This window comes from Motacilla alba, chromosome 2 (assembly GCF_015832195.1).
Source record: "Motacilla alba alba isolate MOTALB_02 chromosome 2, Motacilla_alba_V1.0_pri, whole genome shotgun sequence".
Lineage (NCBI taxonomy): Eukaryota > Metazoa > Chordata > Aves > Passeriformes > Motacillidae > Motacilla > Motacilla alba.
In genome coordinates this window covers 33,622,082-33,640,559 of record NC_052017.1, presented here as the reverse complement: position 1 = coordinate 33,640,559, position 18,478 = coordinate 33,622,082, and the positions used below count along the sequence as shown (strand labels likewise).

At 38.4% G+C, this 18,478-nt stretch overlaps 1 protein-coding gene across 4 annotated transcripts in view; it reads right to left on the bottom strand.

The window, feature by feature from the left end:
• TAX1BP1 (Tax1 binding protein 1) overlaps positions 1-11,575 on the bottom strand; it is a 56,330-nt gene extending 44,755 nt beyond the window's left edge. The window contains exons 1-2 of one of the 4 annotated variants that reach the window (XM_038129255.1): positions 11,224-11,575; positions 8,247-8,429 (exon numbers count right to left, since the gene is read on the bottom strand). In XM_038129255.1, coding sequence (XP_037985183.1) covers positions 8,247-8,423 — 177 coding nt within the window. In that variant the 5' untranslated portion in view covers positions 8,424-8,429; positions 11,224-11,575. The remainder of the gene's footprint in view (positions 1-8,246; positions 8,430-11,223) is intronic. The other 3 variants (XM_038129257.1, XM_038129256.1, XM_038129258.1) reach the window with 3 other exon arrangements.
• Between the last annotated feature and the right edge of the window lie 6,903 nt (positions 11,576-18,478).

Genomic DNA, 18,478 nt, shown 5'->3' with positions numbered 1-18,478 from the left:
TATTTCTCAGTCAAAAGAGCACATTAAGACTTAGATGACACAACTCCCCTTAAGCAACAGAAAGAAAAACATCCATTTTACAACTGAGTTAGACATAAAGCATCTGCTACTCAACACATTCTTCTATATTCTCTACATTTAATTCTTTCAAACTCCATTCTGCAATACATTTTTAAATTAGACAGCTGTGCATAAATGCAAACATTCTTGCTTTCCTTCCAGAAGTTAACCAAGAGATTAACAATCCAGAAATCAAATAGTATTTTCACCTTCTCAGCCATGTTTTTAAACCAAAAAATGACTACACATCATTTATACCACAAAAAAAAAAGTCATATCCAGATTAGGTTATTATGTACTATGTATAACTGAAACCTCACTTAATTTAATTTTCCCTCCATAAAATGGAAAGCTTTAATAGGCTATTACAGAGTAATACACTAATAATATTTCTATCTCCTACTTATGAGCAATAAGATTTATTTCAATTTAGGACATCATAAAGACTTTTCAGTCATATAAACCAACTCAGTAGCCACAGTGGAAATGCTGAAATCTGGTAAAGTTTAAGAGTCCAGCGCCAAGTACTTTGCAATTTGGTTGGGCAAGTAGGGACAACTCAGCTGTCCCATAATACTCACACTGGACAGGTTTTCCTTCTACTAACAAATGGACATGCAGTCATCACAAAAGTTTTTTCTTCTCCTAGGCTGCCCCACAGATACAAGCCCCCTTCTTACTGCAATGTCCCTTTACACAGTGAGATTAGCTTTCCCATATTTACATTTCTCCCACAGTATGTTTCAACAGAATAGCTTGAAGAAAATTTGCCAAGTAGAAAAATAAATGGGAGGATGAGGGAGGGAGCATAAATAGGGAGTGCCTGTCTGTATAGCAATAATGAGTTATCCAATATCTACCCGAGGGAAAACAATAACCATTTTATTTCACTGTACCTCCTTCAACTCTCATCTGGTTCATCTTACACAGAATGTAAGCTTTCCTAAGGCGAAAGCTCTACCTTACAACTCCACAGTGTTTCCAGTGTAAACATTATTTCCAACTTGCTTTTCATTTCTTGAGTTTCAGATGAACATGGAAAATAATTTTTTTCTGATTTTCCATTTTGTTAAATTTCTTTCCTTTCATAACTGCTTGGTAAAGTCAGTCGATTCCATCTGGAGACAGAGTGCCTTAAAGAACCACCATCAGCATAGGAGGCTCACTTGGCATTTTGTTCCCTGGCCTCAGAAAGCTGTTACACAGCTGAAAGAACAGCAGTGTTCATTCTGCTATATTAACAGTGCCTGACCCATCTACACAACATCAACAAGCCAAAGAAGCAAACACTTCTTTGGAAAACACTTGTTTAGCTGAACCAACTTGGGCATAATCAGCAGGCCTTTACAGTAGATACCTAATTACGATCCAATTTTTTTTTTAAATTACACAAAAAACCCGACCACAAAATTTATCAGAATAAAAATTAAGCCCTTTTTCTAATTTAAAAGGTATATTAAACAGCTGAGAAAGAAATTTGGGCAAAGCACCCTAAGTACTGCAAGAAGACAATGTGCTACCTCTGAAAGAAGCAAAATAACAGACAGTAGATTCTGGATGTATGTTATAGAGTTTACTTATTACTCACAACACTAAGTCAGCAGCCCTTCCATGTTCCACATGGTAAGAGACATTTTGCCCCAAACCACAGACAGTACAGGTGTCTAAGCAAAACACCATTGGGACCAGTATCATAGGAAGAGACTTCTCCAAGCAGGCTTGGTTTGGCCACAACCCGGAGTAAAGTAATGTTATTTGAAAGTGACAGCAATGCCTGCGCTACTGTAGCACATAATCTACAACCTGCAGCTACCAACACCAAGTTCTTCCAAACAACTAGCTGACAAGAAAATGGAAACATCTGGGTGCAGTGAAGCTCATACCAGCAAAATTACTGAGAGTTAATGCTGACTGTTAACACTGATATGCCATTGATGCAATGTACTTTTGAACACAGGCATCATCAGCAAATAATGGTATCTAGATAGCAGCTCTGAAAGAATCAAACTGTACAAAAAAATTCAGAACACGGACATAAGGAAAAGTACTCATTTAAGATTTAAGTACCCTGTAGTAACATTCAGGCATACACATTTCAAAATAAGCAAGCCAAGTCAAACCTTGGGGGTTTCAGTACGTCTGTAATCACTTTATACCACATGCAACTTTGAATTAGCCAAGATGCTTAAGCCTTCACTTCAAACATGACCTTGCTACTCACACTGGGATTAAAATCAGTTATACAACAGGACAAGTTTGTGACATTCTTGGGTAGAAGATGGCTGCAAAGTACTCTAGATTCTTTATGGAATGCTGTAATCTCAAAATTAAGAAGTCCATCTCTGCTGAATGTTACAAACACATACATTAATTTGGACTGCTGCAAACATATGGTATTTGTTGCAGTATCAAGGTACTATCAGGATCCTAAGTTATGATTATCTCTTGTTGGTTATATTTCTACCTCATAGCTCAGAGGAATGTGTCAAAATGACATTGACAGAGTGCCTAGACCTCAGGATCAACTTCCTCTATTAGGTATAAATCAAAATAAATATAGAAACAATATGAAGTCTCTAAAAGTAAACCTGTTACATATGTAAACTACTGTCCAAAAAAATGTGTGACAGATCAAAGAGTAACAAAGCTACTGTTTACTTTAGGAGATAAGCATGAAAATATACTTAAAAAGAGCAGGTGGAGTTTAACTGAACTATTCCCCTGCTACCATATCTCATGAGAGCTATCAATTAGCACAGTCTTTTATTTCAAAATTCTTACCAGCTACTGAGTACTTTGTTATGCCAATTCTACAACCACCAAATAGTTTCAGAAAATTATTGACACTTGGAAAAAAAACATTAAAAAAGGCAACATCACATAAACCTAGATTATCATTCTCCTCACCTCATATAGAAACAGCAAGTAATGTTTCCAGGGACTTTCTTTTTTTTATGCCAAGTACAATTTACTTGTCTTTCCAAAGAAAGTAAATCAGAAACCAACAGAATCACTCTCATTCACAGACAAAGCAGTTCTCAAAAGCATTCTGAATTCCAACAGTTCTTTTCCCAACTATTTTAACAACAGGACATACTGCGCACTGCACATTCCTGTATCTATCATGACCAGCTGTGCAGTGATGATTCCATGCCAGAAAAATGGTATTTCTATATGCATGTGGCAAATAACACATCCAGATGTTCTGTACTTCAGAATGTAATCTGTATGGAAATATTTGTTGCTTAAGTTCTCAATCTACAGCAAAATCAGGATGTTGAAATTACTCACACAAGCTGTACTATTATTTGAAGCCCAAAATAGACTAAATAACCCAGAATACTATTCAAAGATACAGCTATATTGCCTTGATAATACGCAAACACAAAGTTGTTTCTGAAGTCTCTATCAAATTCAGTGTTACATTGCGTTAAAAAAGTTTTTGACCACAGACAATTTAATTCTGAGATCTTCTATAAATAAGGACATTGAAAAGACAGAAATTCAGTTGCATACAAACACAGGCACTGCACTGATGCACAAACAGTAACTCAGATGCGGCCTTGTACACACTGAGTAGTCTCTCTGAGCAAGAGGTACTTATTGTGTTCAGTAAGTTGCTAAGATCTTCCCAATTCTGGTTACTTAGTTGTTCCATATATTAGGTTGCCAGAATGTCAGCTCTCCATTTTTAATTTTTAATTATGGATATTAAAAACATAGAAATTAAGAAATAAATTATTTTCTTTTCTTCTCTAGGGGTACACTAAGACAGTCAATATCAAAACATGCCTACAACTTGTCAATATCCTAGAAGAATGGTAATGTAGATTACTTAGAAAAATGTATCAACTAGAACTAAGGAACAGAAACGTTTTGACGGAATAGTTAATTAATAATACAGCAAGACCAAAGTCATTAACATAACATATGTAAGATTGATTATGTGCTGATATTGCAGGTAATTCCAGCATGCTGGTCTCAGCTAAATTATATCTTCAGAAATTCACACAGTATTATCATATACCCCACAAACACCTACACCTTTAACACCACTCTCTTGATGTGATATCTTTATAATGCCCGTAAGAGCCCTTCTTTGTGCCTTTGAGATGTGGAGTAAACCAGCCTCTCTTGTATACTGAACATTTGACAGCCCTATTTGCACACATACGCTCCAAACAAAGAGGTAGGCACTGCTTCCTAGAAACCAAGCAGGCTTTTCAAACACTTCTGCAAATCTGGACATTATGTATTAATAATGCAAAAAATATCACTCAGCCATATGATTATTTTATTTTATAGTCATGAGATGTAGACTTCCCTCGCCGGAAATCAGGACTACCTACAGACAGGCCAGTTTTGCAACCAGATGCAGTGCACACATTCGTTATTTTTCCTCATTTCAAAGGTTTCGATTTGGGTTACATTAAAGGCCTCTCCAGATTCTGATTAACCAGAGATGAGCAGAAACAAATAAAGAGCTCTTGGTTCACTCTAGGAATACAGACCTCCTATGAAATCAATCAAGGATGGTAAGTCTTCCACACCTTTGATTCCACACCAGGAACCATCAGGTTATCCTACACAGAAACCCTCAGTAGAGGGAAAATTGATCTCAAATTCTAGTTCCCATAAAACTGCACGAAGAGGAACTTGGCCTCTGGATGTCCCTGCCAAATACTACACTAGTACTTATCTGAAAATACACCTTTTATTTTCTTGGTAACACACAAGGATATAACTGATCAAGATTTTTTAGCACTTGATTACAGATGACTCTCCAGAATATCATAAAAGCTAAAACACATAGCAGCAATGACAGACAACAGACTTGAAGACTGAGTCAAAACCTGCATTTGACTACTCTCCTGTAGGGAAAAAGTAATAAAAATGAACACAAAACCAATAAAAAATGCATATGCAGAACTTCTGCTCTAAAGGATATTATCTTCATTATTACACTTCCTACATCTCCCAGTTTCTGCCAGACGTCCAGAATTAGTGTATCCCAGAATTAGTGTATGCATTTAGATGCATCTAGTTTGCAAAAAAACTGTACATCTAAAATAATTCTCCTATATGCAACATTACTCTTTCAGTTTATGAACAGTGGGTCTTCACTTTTCTAAGCAATACAAAATTATTTGCCCGAGAACAGTTTTAAACCTGCTACTGCCACCTCAAAGAGCCTTCTGCTCATTATTACTCAAGTTTAACATTTAGTTTAACTTACACTGAGAACAAAAAAAAAAAATTACATTTCACCTACAGCATATGCAGAGAGAGTAGAGTCTTAACTTTCACAACTTCAAGTAAGCTGCTATTAAGAACTCTAAAAAAGTTTGAAAAAGAAGTTTCAATTGTCATTCCATATTAAGCAGCCATACCAATAAAGCAGGCATAGCCCTTCCCATACACACCTTCCCAGTCCCCTTGTTTCCATCACAGTGACACCAGCACAGCGGCCCATTGCACCACACCATGATCAAACCAAGAACCAAGTCAGTTATGAAATAAGATGGTAAAGCTGAGGGAGGAGAGGCTGTATTTTCCTGGCAGATCACCCCACTGATCCATTTCACTGTGCAGCTGCACTAACAGCTGGACAAGCAAAACAAATGCAATAATATAAGGATATATATAACCAATATTTACTCAACATCATTGCTGCTGAAGAAAAGCACTTGTATCCTAAATAAAACCATTCATTTAAAAAGGTACCTAATTTTTTACCTAAGTTTTTTTTTCAGATCAATAAAAAAAATTCTTATCCAGCCAGTAGAGCAAACAAGACAGAATACTGCTGAAGCCACTGTCCCCTAAAATTCAACAAAAATCAACATTATAACCAGAACCAACAATGCTCACAGAGCACAGGAAGAATCTTACTTCATATTTATTTTTCACACCAATCTGAAATTACCACTGTTTGTTGGGGGTTTTGGCTGAGGTTTTGTTGGATTTTTTTAACTAGGTGCCTTTTCCCTCTGTCCACTATTCACTATTACAACACTAGTTACCTTCTGTGCAATTTCAGACAAAGGTTAAACGACACCAACTTGAACAGATTTGTTTTCTAAGCAACTTATGCACTTCAAAAGGACAAAGCGAACTTTATTCCCTCTACGTGAACAGTCTGTGAATCGACACTTTGAGTTCTCTTACAGAAATCCCACTTTCACTGCATACCAGCCAATACTGAAGACCATTAATTATTGTTCTCATAATTAGTCAAGATTTTCTTTTGTCCCTTTTTTTTCAATCATTGGCTCAATTTACTAACCAAGTATTTCAACCTTCATATGTGTTTAAGAGAAGTAAATGATAAAACCCCATTCTGCTTTCATTAGGTTTCAAGCCACCTCCAGGTGCCTTTTTATTTGCTCGTGAACAATCAGTTCTCTAGAAGTCATTCATTTTTACATTCAGATCACAGTACAAGTTCTATTATCTACCCCAAGATGACTAGGTTTTCATAGTTTATTTTACTGCAAACATTACACATACATATTTGTAGACACAGATATAGTTAGACAGCTGGCTCTATTTAACTCAGTGTACTGTAACAATAGTAAGTATATTCATAACACTTAGTGTAAGCTGATATAACCACTAAAAGAAAGCCATTTTTATTCTTGCCATCTTGCAATGCTTCCTCCCCTTATACTGACGTGAATCAGGCAAACTGGAAATTTAGTTGGGGAATTCCATTTTAAACATCTACTCACAAAACACTGTTCTTAACCTCAATCTGATCTGCCACACAAGATCTCATTTCACATAAAGAGGAAGCACAAGAAACAAGTCACCCTGCATTAAAGATGTTTCTTTGAACAGTAGCACTACCTTATGCCAGCTCAACATATTCCTCAAATGATTGCCAAAGTATTACCTGCCTCTGTTAAAGCAGAATAAAGCAGAACATCAATAGTTTAAGAAAACTATCATCACAGCCAAGATTAAATCAGATACCTGTACATTGTACACATTACTATTACATTTTGTGTAATCACTGAAAAACCGTTTCCCAACTTATTTTTTCTTTTACCTAATTAGTAATTCTAGAGTCCTGCCTGATTGCCTCACTCACTTAGGCCAACAGACAAAGCCATTATATTCATATTTCAATAATTTCAAGATGCTTACATGCAATATAAACAGAACAAACAAAGAGGGTTTTTTTACATTTCACGAATGCCATGAACTAAACACTCAAGTGTTTTCTCAGCTACATCATTTGTCAAAACTTTGCAAATAAGACATGTCTTACCAGGGAAATGCGCCTGTTTGTAAGCTAATGCCTCCCCGGCACAATTTAGTGACTATTCAGTCACTGCACATTGCATCAGAAACACTTCCGCTTTGTTATACAGCACAGTATTTCTATATTGCAGAGTAATTTAGCTTGAATAAAGACTCACAATCTACAGATTACAACAAAGTGGATCATTTACATTCTTAAAGAGTGAACTGAGTTCTACAGGAAAAATGCTACAGTAACAAATCACTTTGTCGCCCTTCTCACCTCCCCACTGCCAAAGCATCACTTCATTAAAGCCCGAATCAAAACTTCTATTAAATAAAATGCAAATAAGGAATTTAAGCATCATCTATTAGGAACTACACTGACAAAGATACACAAATCAATGTCTTAAACAGGTGCAGATATAAGAATTAATCAATTTCTAATCCCACAAATGAAGCTTTATTAACTTTTGAAAATATCTCAGACTATCTTTTTTCCATGGACCTGTTTCAAATAATTTTAGTGATCTATACTGTTCAGCCTGTTCTAGCAATAAAAATTAGTCAGGGGTGTGGGTCAGGTTATCTCCAGCTTAGTTTTCATTCTTTGCACACATGTTTCACACACAGTATCACATTCTTCACTCAGTCCTGTTCACAACGTCACTCTGTAAGCACACGTCTCTTCTCAAATAATTTCTGTTTAATTCTGCACACATTAAACCTCCTCTTTATTCCAGCAGACTTCCAGCTGGACTCACACCTCTAGTTTTGGTCTCCAGTTTAGTCTTTGTTACAAAACTGACAGTCTAACAGCAAGAACCAATACATCACTTAAGTGATGTTCACCTTACAGTTCACTGTTGTTGAGATTTATTTTAACTTGCAAGAGAGCAAGCAAACGTTTGAAAACTAGCAATAGAACAAGCATAACTTACCTTGAAAATACCAACCCAGTCTTTCTGATGAGGATGGATAAACTGGGTCAGAGTGTAGTGACATTCAAGATGTGTGTTTGGAAGGTAACTTTTCGCGACATTTTGAAAAATCACATGTGCAAAATTGGAGGTCTGCAAAGTGCTAGCTGAAGATGGAACTTCTTGAAAGGATGACATGGTTACCTGTAACAAAATTGTACAAGTTATTACTTGAACATGGTGGAAAAACTAGTAAAGTTACAAAAATTAATCTAGTTGAAATACATATGACAGAAAAACCTAACAATTAGTTCCCTGTTCTGAAAACAGAGAGCCATAGACTTAAATTCACCAAAGTGCACTGCCTCAGCATCTCTCCAAAACAATCACCTCAGAATAAAAAGAGGCGTCATTTCAGCAATGACATCAAGATGGAGAGAAAGCATTGCTTAGCTGAATGTCTCCAGTATTATATCTCAGTGTCAGAAAGTGGAAAATTAAAGCAGTGGTGTGAAAACAAAGCAGGGTTCTAACTTAATGGAAGATTCTTAATGGTTCTAGACATGATAGAGAAGGAGAACAAAAGTTCCGTAGCTTCCCTGCTTTAAACTTTTCTCAAATCTGTACTGCTCAGTGCTTTCCACAGCATATTTACACGTGAAGTTTTTCCTCCCCTCTCAGTAAAAGTATCAAAGTTCCATTTTAAGACTTTTTTTTTTTTTTTTAAATAAGAACGTTTATGTAAACAGGAGGGTTTTGTTTGGGCTGGCTTTTTTCCCTACTTCAAGAGTTTTCCTGCCCCCGTTTAGCAGTCTGTGGGCATCTTTTACTATTCTCACTGTAACACATACTTTCGTGTTTAGCTTCATTACCATAAACAATGGCCTGCATTGATAGCAGCAACACTGAGGTATGCATGCAGTTGGAGGGATTAACACTAATCAGTTGGACTGCAAAAGCTTTTAATCGTGCTTTCCATTCACCACCTCCTTCAGGATACATAGTGCTACAAACCACAGTAGCACAAGATGCTTCACAAGCAGAATAACAACATCCCTTCCTCAGATTCAGTAATATCTGCCAAAAATAGAATACATGCAAGTGAGAAGTTTCAAGAGTTTGACTCCATTGTACCATCACAATTTTGTCAAAACACTTGATATTAGGAGGATTAGGCCCTTATGTATTTGACATTTCTGGAAAGATGAGCTATCCTGTTCCTACAATTGCTGTTGTAAATAATTTTATACAGACCAAGCCCATTCACACCTCGAAAGAGGTAACTGCCAAGTGTGTGACATAAGATGTTACTTTCATTGAAGATACATGTAGAAACCAAAACCAAAAGGGACAGGTCACTGCAAGCCTCAAGTAGTTCAAATATGAAAAGGTGTTTATGTACCTCCTATAGCCTTTTAAAATTTCACCAGTTAAAAATAAGTACTAAAGACCTTGTGCTTTCTGAAACAAACTGCACTCTAAAGTAAACACATATCCATCATCCAAAACAAGGAAAAGGCAAATACAAGGGCTTTTTTGTTTGTTTGTTTTAAGCTTATTACTGCCCAATTTAGAGTAACACATTAAGTACATAGGGGCGGGCAGCCACGACATTACTTCAGTGTTAAATAAAAAACAGTCTTGTACACTGACCAACACAGGTTACAAGATAAAACACAAAGCTTGTGAATATTAACAGATACAAAAGAAAAAAAAGAACTTCCACAAGAAACTGAGTAAAGATCAAAACACAGTTTCTAGACACAATAGTGTACACAATAAATCTTATCAGTTATGTAGCTTCAGTGCAGAATAGGAGATGTTACAGCACAGAAAATCCTGGAAACTCCCACACATCTCAAAACAGAGACACCTCTCAATTTCACTCTGAACTATAAATGGAATGCATGGGCAATTTCTATGGTTCTAATAGAAAAAGAATAACCTTCATTATTTTCAAGTGCAACCGATTAATTCATTGTTAGTAATTCAGTAACTTAGGCTAATAACATTGACATGAAAAAGTGTATTTAATTTTCATCAGATAGAATAAGTACAAAAAGAGTAAACATAGAATTAATAATAAAACCAATTGAATTTTTTAAGTAAGTCTGTCTTTAAAATTGTACAGCTCAGCCTAAGCACATATTAAAAAAAAAAAAAAAAAAGCCACGAAAAAACAACACCAACCGCAACCAAAAGGAAAAAAAACTCCATTTCTGCACATTGTTTGTCAGCTGCCACAGCTGAGTACTAGCCCTAGTGGAACCAGTAAAGATAGAGTGGTTTCCAACCCCAAAGCAGAACTGCTCACAAATCTAACTTGTGCAGAGCAGCACAATCATGTGGGATTACTGTTGCCTAGCAGGAAAATCCCCGGAGCTTAGGTGATGCTCAGATCTACTTACAGTTCAAGGGTATGGGGATGCTGGGTACTTGCTTGCTCAACTCGCAGCTACCGGCTAGGCAACGGGAGAGGAGGAGGAAGAGCTACGCACAGGCTTCATTACTGACACGACAAGCGCGTCCCACGGGAAGGCTAAACGACGCGTTTGGCTTTGCGCAGCGGAAAGGACGGCGAAAAGGAGGAAAAGCTCGTCGGGCAGGAAAAACAAAAGCAGGACGAGCCGCACCACCCGAGACAGCTCCTCCTGGAGTCCTCCAGCTGCGGTCCCGGGCCCCCGACACCCGCGGCCCCCACCTGCGCCGCCTCCCGCCCCTTCCCCGGCGCTGCTCCGCCACCTGCCCGACACGGTCACCTTGGCACCGGGCCTTCTTCTTCCCCCGCGGGCAGGGGAGCCCCGCCGGCTCCCGCAGCCCGGCCCCGCCGCTCCCCTGCCGACCACGGCCGGCCCGAACAGCTGGCGGGGGCCGGTAGCGCAGACCCGCGGCCGCACCGCCCGGCCGCCCCGGCCCGGCCCTGAAGCGGTCGGAAGCCGGCGGGAAGGAGCGTGTCAGCCCTGCCCGACCTCCCCAGCCGGCTCCGGACAGCTCTTACCTAGGCAGACGCGGAGGGCGCCGGGGACATCAACATGGGGCCTCCGCCACCAGCGCCGCGCAGCCCCGCCCGTCCGCTCGCGTCACTTCCAGCCCGGCCCTGCCCGCACGGGGCGGGCCCCGACGCGGATCCGGTTGGGCACCGGAGAGGCGCCCGGTGGTCTCCGCTTCCCACGGGCACAAGCCCTCGGTGGGGCTCGGGGGTGCAGGCGCGGCGCTGTATGGGGCGTGTGGCCGACCAGGCTGCTGTTTAGCTCCGCACAGCGCTCCCACGGTGCCCTTCTGTCTTGTCCGTGATTACAACATCACCTCTGTCGCACCCTCTTAGCCCGAATTAATCATCTCCTCTTCCGTCCCACGTCAAGACACAGGCTGCCGTCACCCTGTAGGTCACTGTTAATCTGCCAGCCTTTGCACGTCTTCCCAGGGCAACGGAGGGGTGAGATAAGAGCGACTGTAGAGGCTTACACAGGGTCCTGCCTGAGTACCTTGGCGGATCTCCATGAAAGGGTGTTACATCACACAACACCGACTCGGAGAACCAGGGAAGCACAGAACCATTTAGGTTGGAAAAGACCTTTGAGCTCATTGCGTCCAACCTTTGACCAATCACCACTTTGTCAACTAGACCGTGGCACTAAATGCCACGTGGTTTCTTGAACACCTTTAGGGACGGTGACTCCACCACCTTAATCGCTTTAGTTGCCACAGGTTTCTACAGGATTAATATATTTCATCACATCTGATAGTTTTAAAACAATCTGGATTTAAATGGTTTGGGCATTAAGGCTTTTCTGACTATGCTTGCAACTGTTTCACAGACTCCATTCAATTTTCATCCAAAAGCAGCTCATAGAGCGCTGACCAGAGTCACGGTGCTGAGTAAAAGCAACCAGTGATGAGTACCCATCACTGGTAAGCAGGATTTGTCCCAGTGCACCCAGTGTTGGTTCCCACTACAAACTGTCTTCAAGATCATATTAAATTCTTTGCTGCTACAATTTCTTACGTGTTTTTATGTGTATTTTAAATAAACAGGTTATGTGGAGAGACGCAGTGTTATTATAAACAATATGATTATTCATTAGAATTACTGACTTAGGTTTCTGACAAGTTCACCTGTTTTTTCATGGTCAGTCCTAACAGAAATGAAACTAAGCTGGAGCACAGAAAGTGTCTTTAAGTAATTACAGTTATTCATTGCACTTGCATTTTTGTTTCTGAAAACAGTCTTGTGTCTTAACATGTGTCACAGATCACTAAGTTATCTTATGATTTGTAGCCACAATGAATAATCTCTTATATCCTCCACACATTCCATGTTTTCCTGGAAAGCAATAAATTCCCTGCATAGTACCAACTGATCATTTTAGAAGACACAAGAAGTCTATGTAGAGAAATCTCTCTTGTGAGACCAGACGAACTTTTGTAGTGGAAAATGAAACCAGTATCTTGTTCAGCAATAAATATTTGTAAGGAGGTAGGAAGAACTATTCATTCTTATCTCAGCCCTCCATTTCTTCTGCTTGCTGCTCTTTGCTCTGTATGATGTGATAAAGAGCTGTCTAAGAGTCACAAGACACTGTTCTCATGTGGGCTGGAACTTAGGAAGAACTCGGGGTTTACAGTCACCAGCTGGGGAGTATCAGCGTTGGTGAGACTAAGTAGTTTTGCTTTCATTTAAAGCCATTATAGTGCAGGTTTATGGGAATATGATGGGAAATTTGAAATAAAGAATTTCTTTTGCAGCTAACAAAATTTTTACAAGTGAATGCCTGGAAAAACAAACAAACAAACAACCTACCGCTGTTTCCTAATTAAAAAAAAATACTTCTCCTCAGCTCTGAATTTTTTAAGAAACTTCAGATAGTTCCATGTTCACTTAATAATATGTTCATTCATTCAATAAAGGTAGTTATGGTTTACTCATAATTCAGTATTAAGTTATTATTTCTATTGCTTAATGCATATGGAAGAGGAAAAAAAACTACTGAAATGCTGGCATTCACTTGAGCAGTGTAAATATGGACAAGTAAATCAAGAATTGTCTTGTCTTTTCTTGTAGTTTTACCCACAATTTTCAGGAAAAAATGTATTTTTAAACTTCTAAACTTGCTATCTTAACCACATAATGGTGGTTATATAAATATAATATATAATTTATATAATATAAAACTATTTCCAACTAAAATAAATGTGTGGTTTACTGAGTTCTCATGTATGCTTTTGCATGCTAGATTTAGATGCCAATCCTATCCCTCTAGAATTTATAGATATTTTACAGAAGGATGCTGCAGAGCCTTTTCTAATTTTTTATTGCCATGTCAAGAAATTAAATACTTGACCAAAATGGACAAGTGGTGCACAGTGATCCCAGAATCAACAATCAATATCCTTGTACAAAGATCTGAATCAAGAAAAATGAGACTGGAACTGGTGACACTTGCACTTGGCTGAGAATTAATAGTTGAGTGCTGACACTTGCACTTGGCTGAGAATTAATAGTTGAGTGCCTTGATAAGTCTGAATTTGCTAGACAGATACTATGTCCTGAAATTCATCCATGTGATATAAATCTTTCAGGAAACTTGCTCTTGAGCAGAAAGAAAAAAAACAACCAAACAAACAAACACCCAAACAAAAAACAAACAAAACAAAAACCTCCTCGGACACTACTTTTCTATCCTTGCTTACATTCTCTGCAAAATATTTTAAACAAAAAAAAAGTTTGATATCAGCATTTCTAACAAAACCTTACTCTTTTGAGATTTTCTAAACACTAACACACTAATTAGAAAAGTTTATTACAGGTATGGTGACAAAAATCCCATCTCCTTCTGGCTTGATTTTCAGCTTTCTGACTCCACTGATTTCAGTAACAGGAAACTGGATTTGTTCACAAGTGGTGTGGTTTTCATGTGTACCAGAACGTACTTTAAACACGTAGTATCAATATTTAGACAGTATTTATGCATATTTAAAAGAAAAAGAAACTAGGAATGTCAAGTATTCTTTAATGATACTTTATTTATTTATTTATTTATTTATGTATAATCAAAACCATGTTTGTTGGAAGGGATGTCCAGAGCAGCTCAAAGGAGCATGTTGCCCAGGGCCGTGCCCAGTCATACTTCAAATGTCTCCACGGATGGAGACATTCCACTGTCACCTAAAGAACCTCTTCCAGTGATTTGAAACACTTGTTGTAAAAAAGTTTCTTTGTGTCAATTTCCCATGTTCCAGTTTTGTCTCTTGTCTTGTTCTTTCACTGTGCACCTCTGAAGAGAATTCTGTTCCATCTTTTCTACATCCTCTGCTTAGCTGGTTGTACACAGCAATGGGCCCTGTGGCCTTCTCTTCTACAGGCTGAAAAAAATCCCTGTTCTCTCTCTTTTTGTGTCTCTATGCACAATCTCCAAGGAATATATGTCAAATACGTTTCACCAGGGTATTGACTTGGAAATAAAAAACTGGCAGAACCCTTTTTTACGGGTCTTTATTTCTGAAGTGCATAAATATGAGGGCAAATATACAATGACAAATTACAATTGTGGTTGCGACAGAAATATGAAATAAAGTAAAAAGTGTGTGTGAATTCAGTAACTGGATTTGAACATTACTAGATTCCAAAGAAGTTTGAAATTTGGTTTGGGATGCAAAAATTTCCCTGCCTTGTAATTATACTGAGACTTTACCAGAATGAGACTAATCCCTCCTCAGGCATGAGATGAATGAGGAGTAAAAACATGCAGTTAACCAGAATTGCCAAAAAAAACAAGGAGCAATTACAGACTCCCAGGGAACAGAGTTTTGGGTGTTTGCAAAACACTGTTTTTATAACTACACTATCTTGTTCAACTTGTGAGCCTAATTTAGAGCCTTGAAATTAAAAATGGATCCCTGATACATCTGTTTAACCTTAGATAAATGTGAACTTTTATTCAGATCCAGAGCCTAATTTTTTTTTTCCTTCATTTGTTTACTTTCTGTAGTACTGTAGTCTGAACCAATCCCGTGATGAGTTTTTGAACCATCCCTGAATTCCTCCCCTCTGAGGCCCATCTTTGTTCTGTGGGATTGACAGAAAAATTATATATATATAGGTCTTGCTACCAGAGACAGGTACTTGATGTTGTGGATATTCAATCTATTGGCATGACATGATGATATTGATGAAGTGCGGTAAAGAAATGCTTCAGTTCTAATGATTTTATTTCATTTTCGTTTGACTCCTATTTCAACACTTCCAAGTTTTAAAAGTATGGGCCATGTGAGATGTAAAATATATATATATATTGATGTCACTAATCGGAAGCTCTTTCTGGTCATGTTGTAAAGCACACTTAATCAACTCCTTTAAGATCATGTTACAGAAAGCCATTAGCTATACTCTTAAAACAGTTAAATAGTTATAAATAATGTTTCATATTATGGCTGACAACACTGAATTGCCCAGCATTTAAGGGAGCCTAATCACAGGGCATGCAGTCTTGGCCTTCCAGTAAGATGGTGTGGCTAAACTTTGGAACATATTAGAAATCCCATACTATTGCTAACATTTCCTATTAAGGAGAAAGTTTCTCTCTGTGTATTTTGGATTTCTTTTCCAACACTTAATTGCAGCTGATGAAGAAAAGCTATTCAAAAGCTGCCAGGATTTTTAAATCTGTAGAGTGAGATTGATGAAATTTGTGGGTTTTCCCAAAAGAGTATAGGTGAAAGCAGACATGTAAATTTTGTATGTGTGTGTATGTATGTGTGTGACAGAGGAGAGAGCAGGAGCTTACTTCTAAGGTGTGAGACTTGGCAGCACTGTGCTGTACAATGGGCACAAGAAACCACACGTCTGTAAATGACTGCATTTGAATTGCTGTTACTTCACTGTTGGGTTACTTTATTGTTAAAGTGAAAAGGAATGTTTTTAATAAATGCAAATAATGAATTAAATGGTTGCACATACTGAGGCTTTACCCTCTGGTGTGTAATTAATATATGTGCACTGGAGACCCAGGTCTGGGGGAGTGTTTCATTTCTTATTTATGATGTTTGCAAGGGGTTTTTTTCCCTCCAGCATACCTCTTACTGGCATACACAGCACGGCATGTAAATGACCACTGAGTAGGTGTCACTGAAATCTTAGCAGATACAGAACAGGTAAATACCTTTGTTTGGTATGCTTTAGTAGATTTACTGTTTCTCTCAGCCTTTTATCTTTTCTATCTGAAAGTAATAGGAAGCTCCCAAATGACCAACATTTTGTTTTCAGAGGCAAGAAAACTGCATGTGGCAGGAAACAAACAAGCAATGAGAATTTAAAAGTTCTTGTACCTCGGAGTGCAGCACTTAAACCTGAGGGACTGAAAGTAGAAAGTCACTTTCCACAGCAGCCTACAGCATGCTTCTTGTATCCCCCTCTGGGTCCCCCTCCAGCACTGGCTGCCACCACTGACAGAGCACAGAGTGTCTGTATACTGTATCTGCATGAAGCTTGGCAGCTTTCCTATTTTCTCATAATGGTTTATGTTTTTCTGAAAGGATCTAAAGATGTCTGTGTCCTCATACTAATGCTGTCTCCAGCTCCTCTAGCCTGGCTCAGGCAGTTGTGTCTCCAGCATTATACTGGTTTTTCTTGCTCCTTGTTTCCCTGAGCAGCTGAGCTTGAACTGGGGGTCTTGGTGCAGCTTCACAGCTCCCTGCCAAGACTAGTACCACCTAAGCAATGCAGGAATTCTTTGTCAGCCTTGACTTGGCACCAAGGAAAAAGGCTGTTGGGTCATGCATTGCACTTGTGAGAGGCTGAGCCTGGCCTGGGTCTCAGCACAGACATCGACTCATGCTGTTTTCCCTACAGCCCATCATTCAGCTTGGAGATGGGTCTAAAGCTCTTGTGTAGCTATTTGTATAGAAAACTTCACTGTCAACAGATCTCAAGTCTCACTTTCTGCTGCTTGAGTTCTGAAACTCTTACATTATGAGTTCTTAAATTCTGTGAACAAAATGACCATATTGCTACATATACTACATACAAATCAATTAGTAAGAAACACAGTGCTAAAATGAAAATTTGTCTTTAATTCACCCCGAATGATTTCTTATTCTATAGTATTTATTAACATTGTACAGAGAAGAATATGTTGGATTTGCTATGCAAATTTACATACAGAAAGTAACGTCACCTTTCTGGTGTTATTTGATCAGCACCATTCAGAAATGCAAATATAGTCTAATCACACAACTCTCATACCTTTTCTTATTTCACAAATTGATTTCCTTGTATAAAAATATTTTGAAAGGCAGAAGACTCTTGAACTTTCTACAAAAAAAAATTATTAAATGACTCTCCCTTTTGCTAATAAATATTTTACATTATAATGTAGCCAAGTTAGCATACTTTGTTGTCCAAAGTGTGGTTGCATGTTGTTGTGTCTTGGAACTGGAAACTTTCAATCAAAATAAAATTTACATTAGTAATATGGGTAACAATTCTTTTGAAACCACAGTAAGGTTACAGCCATGACATATGGCTTTAGCTCATTACATGGCAAAAGATCTGTTGGCCCTGTAGTAAGTGTTTGTACACAAACACCATGGTAAAAATCTGTTTGTACAGTGTTTATTTCCATTATCTTTGCTAGGATATGTCAATGGGCCACGTTTGGTCTGCATATCTGCATATTTTGAATATACTGTGTCTGTGCTGAAGAAGACTTTTTAAGGCTTTATGAAACTGCCTGCTTAGATGCTACCACTGAGGCCTGACTGAACTTGTCAACAGTATCTGTTACTTATACAGCCTGTAAGTAGTGCAGCTTTTCCATAAAATTGGGCGACAGATGTATGAGTCTGAAAAACACTAAGTTATCTTACTGGATTTGAGACCTTCACCCATCGTAATCCACACATTGATATCTTTATTTTAGCATTCCCGGAATCCAGGCATTTTTCTGCCTGATAGAAGAGATGCCAAAAAGCAAATTCATTCTGTACTTCTCTCTCTCCTTCCCAGACCTTTGTTGACTTGTGTTCCCCATTCTGCTGCTATTAGTCAACTGCAAGGGAGACTTAATTGAATATTCTTCCTGGTTGTTTTCTAAATTAAACTGCAGTTAGTCTTAGTTTTTGTCACATTAATCACAGGTCTGCTGGGGCCAAATCATCTCGTTTGTCAGTGGGAGTTTGCACAAGCTTTCAAATGGGATGGATTTTCTCCCACAAAGGAGCAAAAAAATCTTACGAATTGCACCCATTGCATGTCT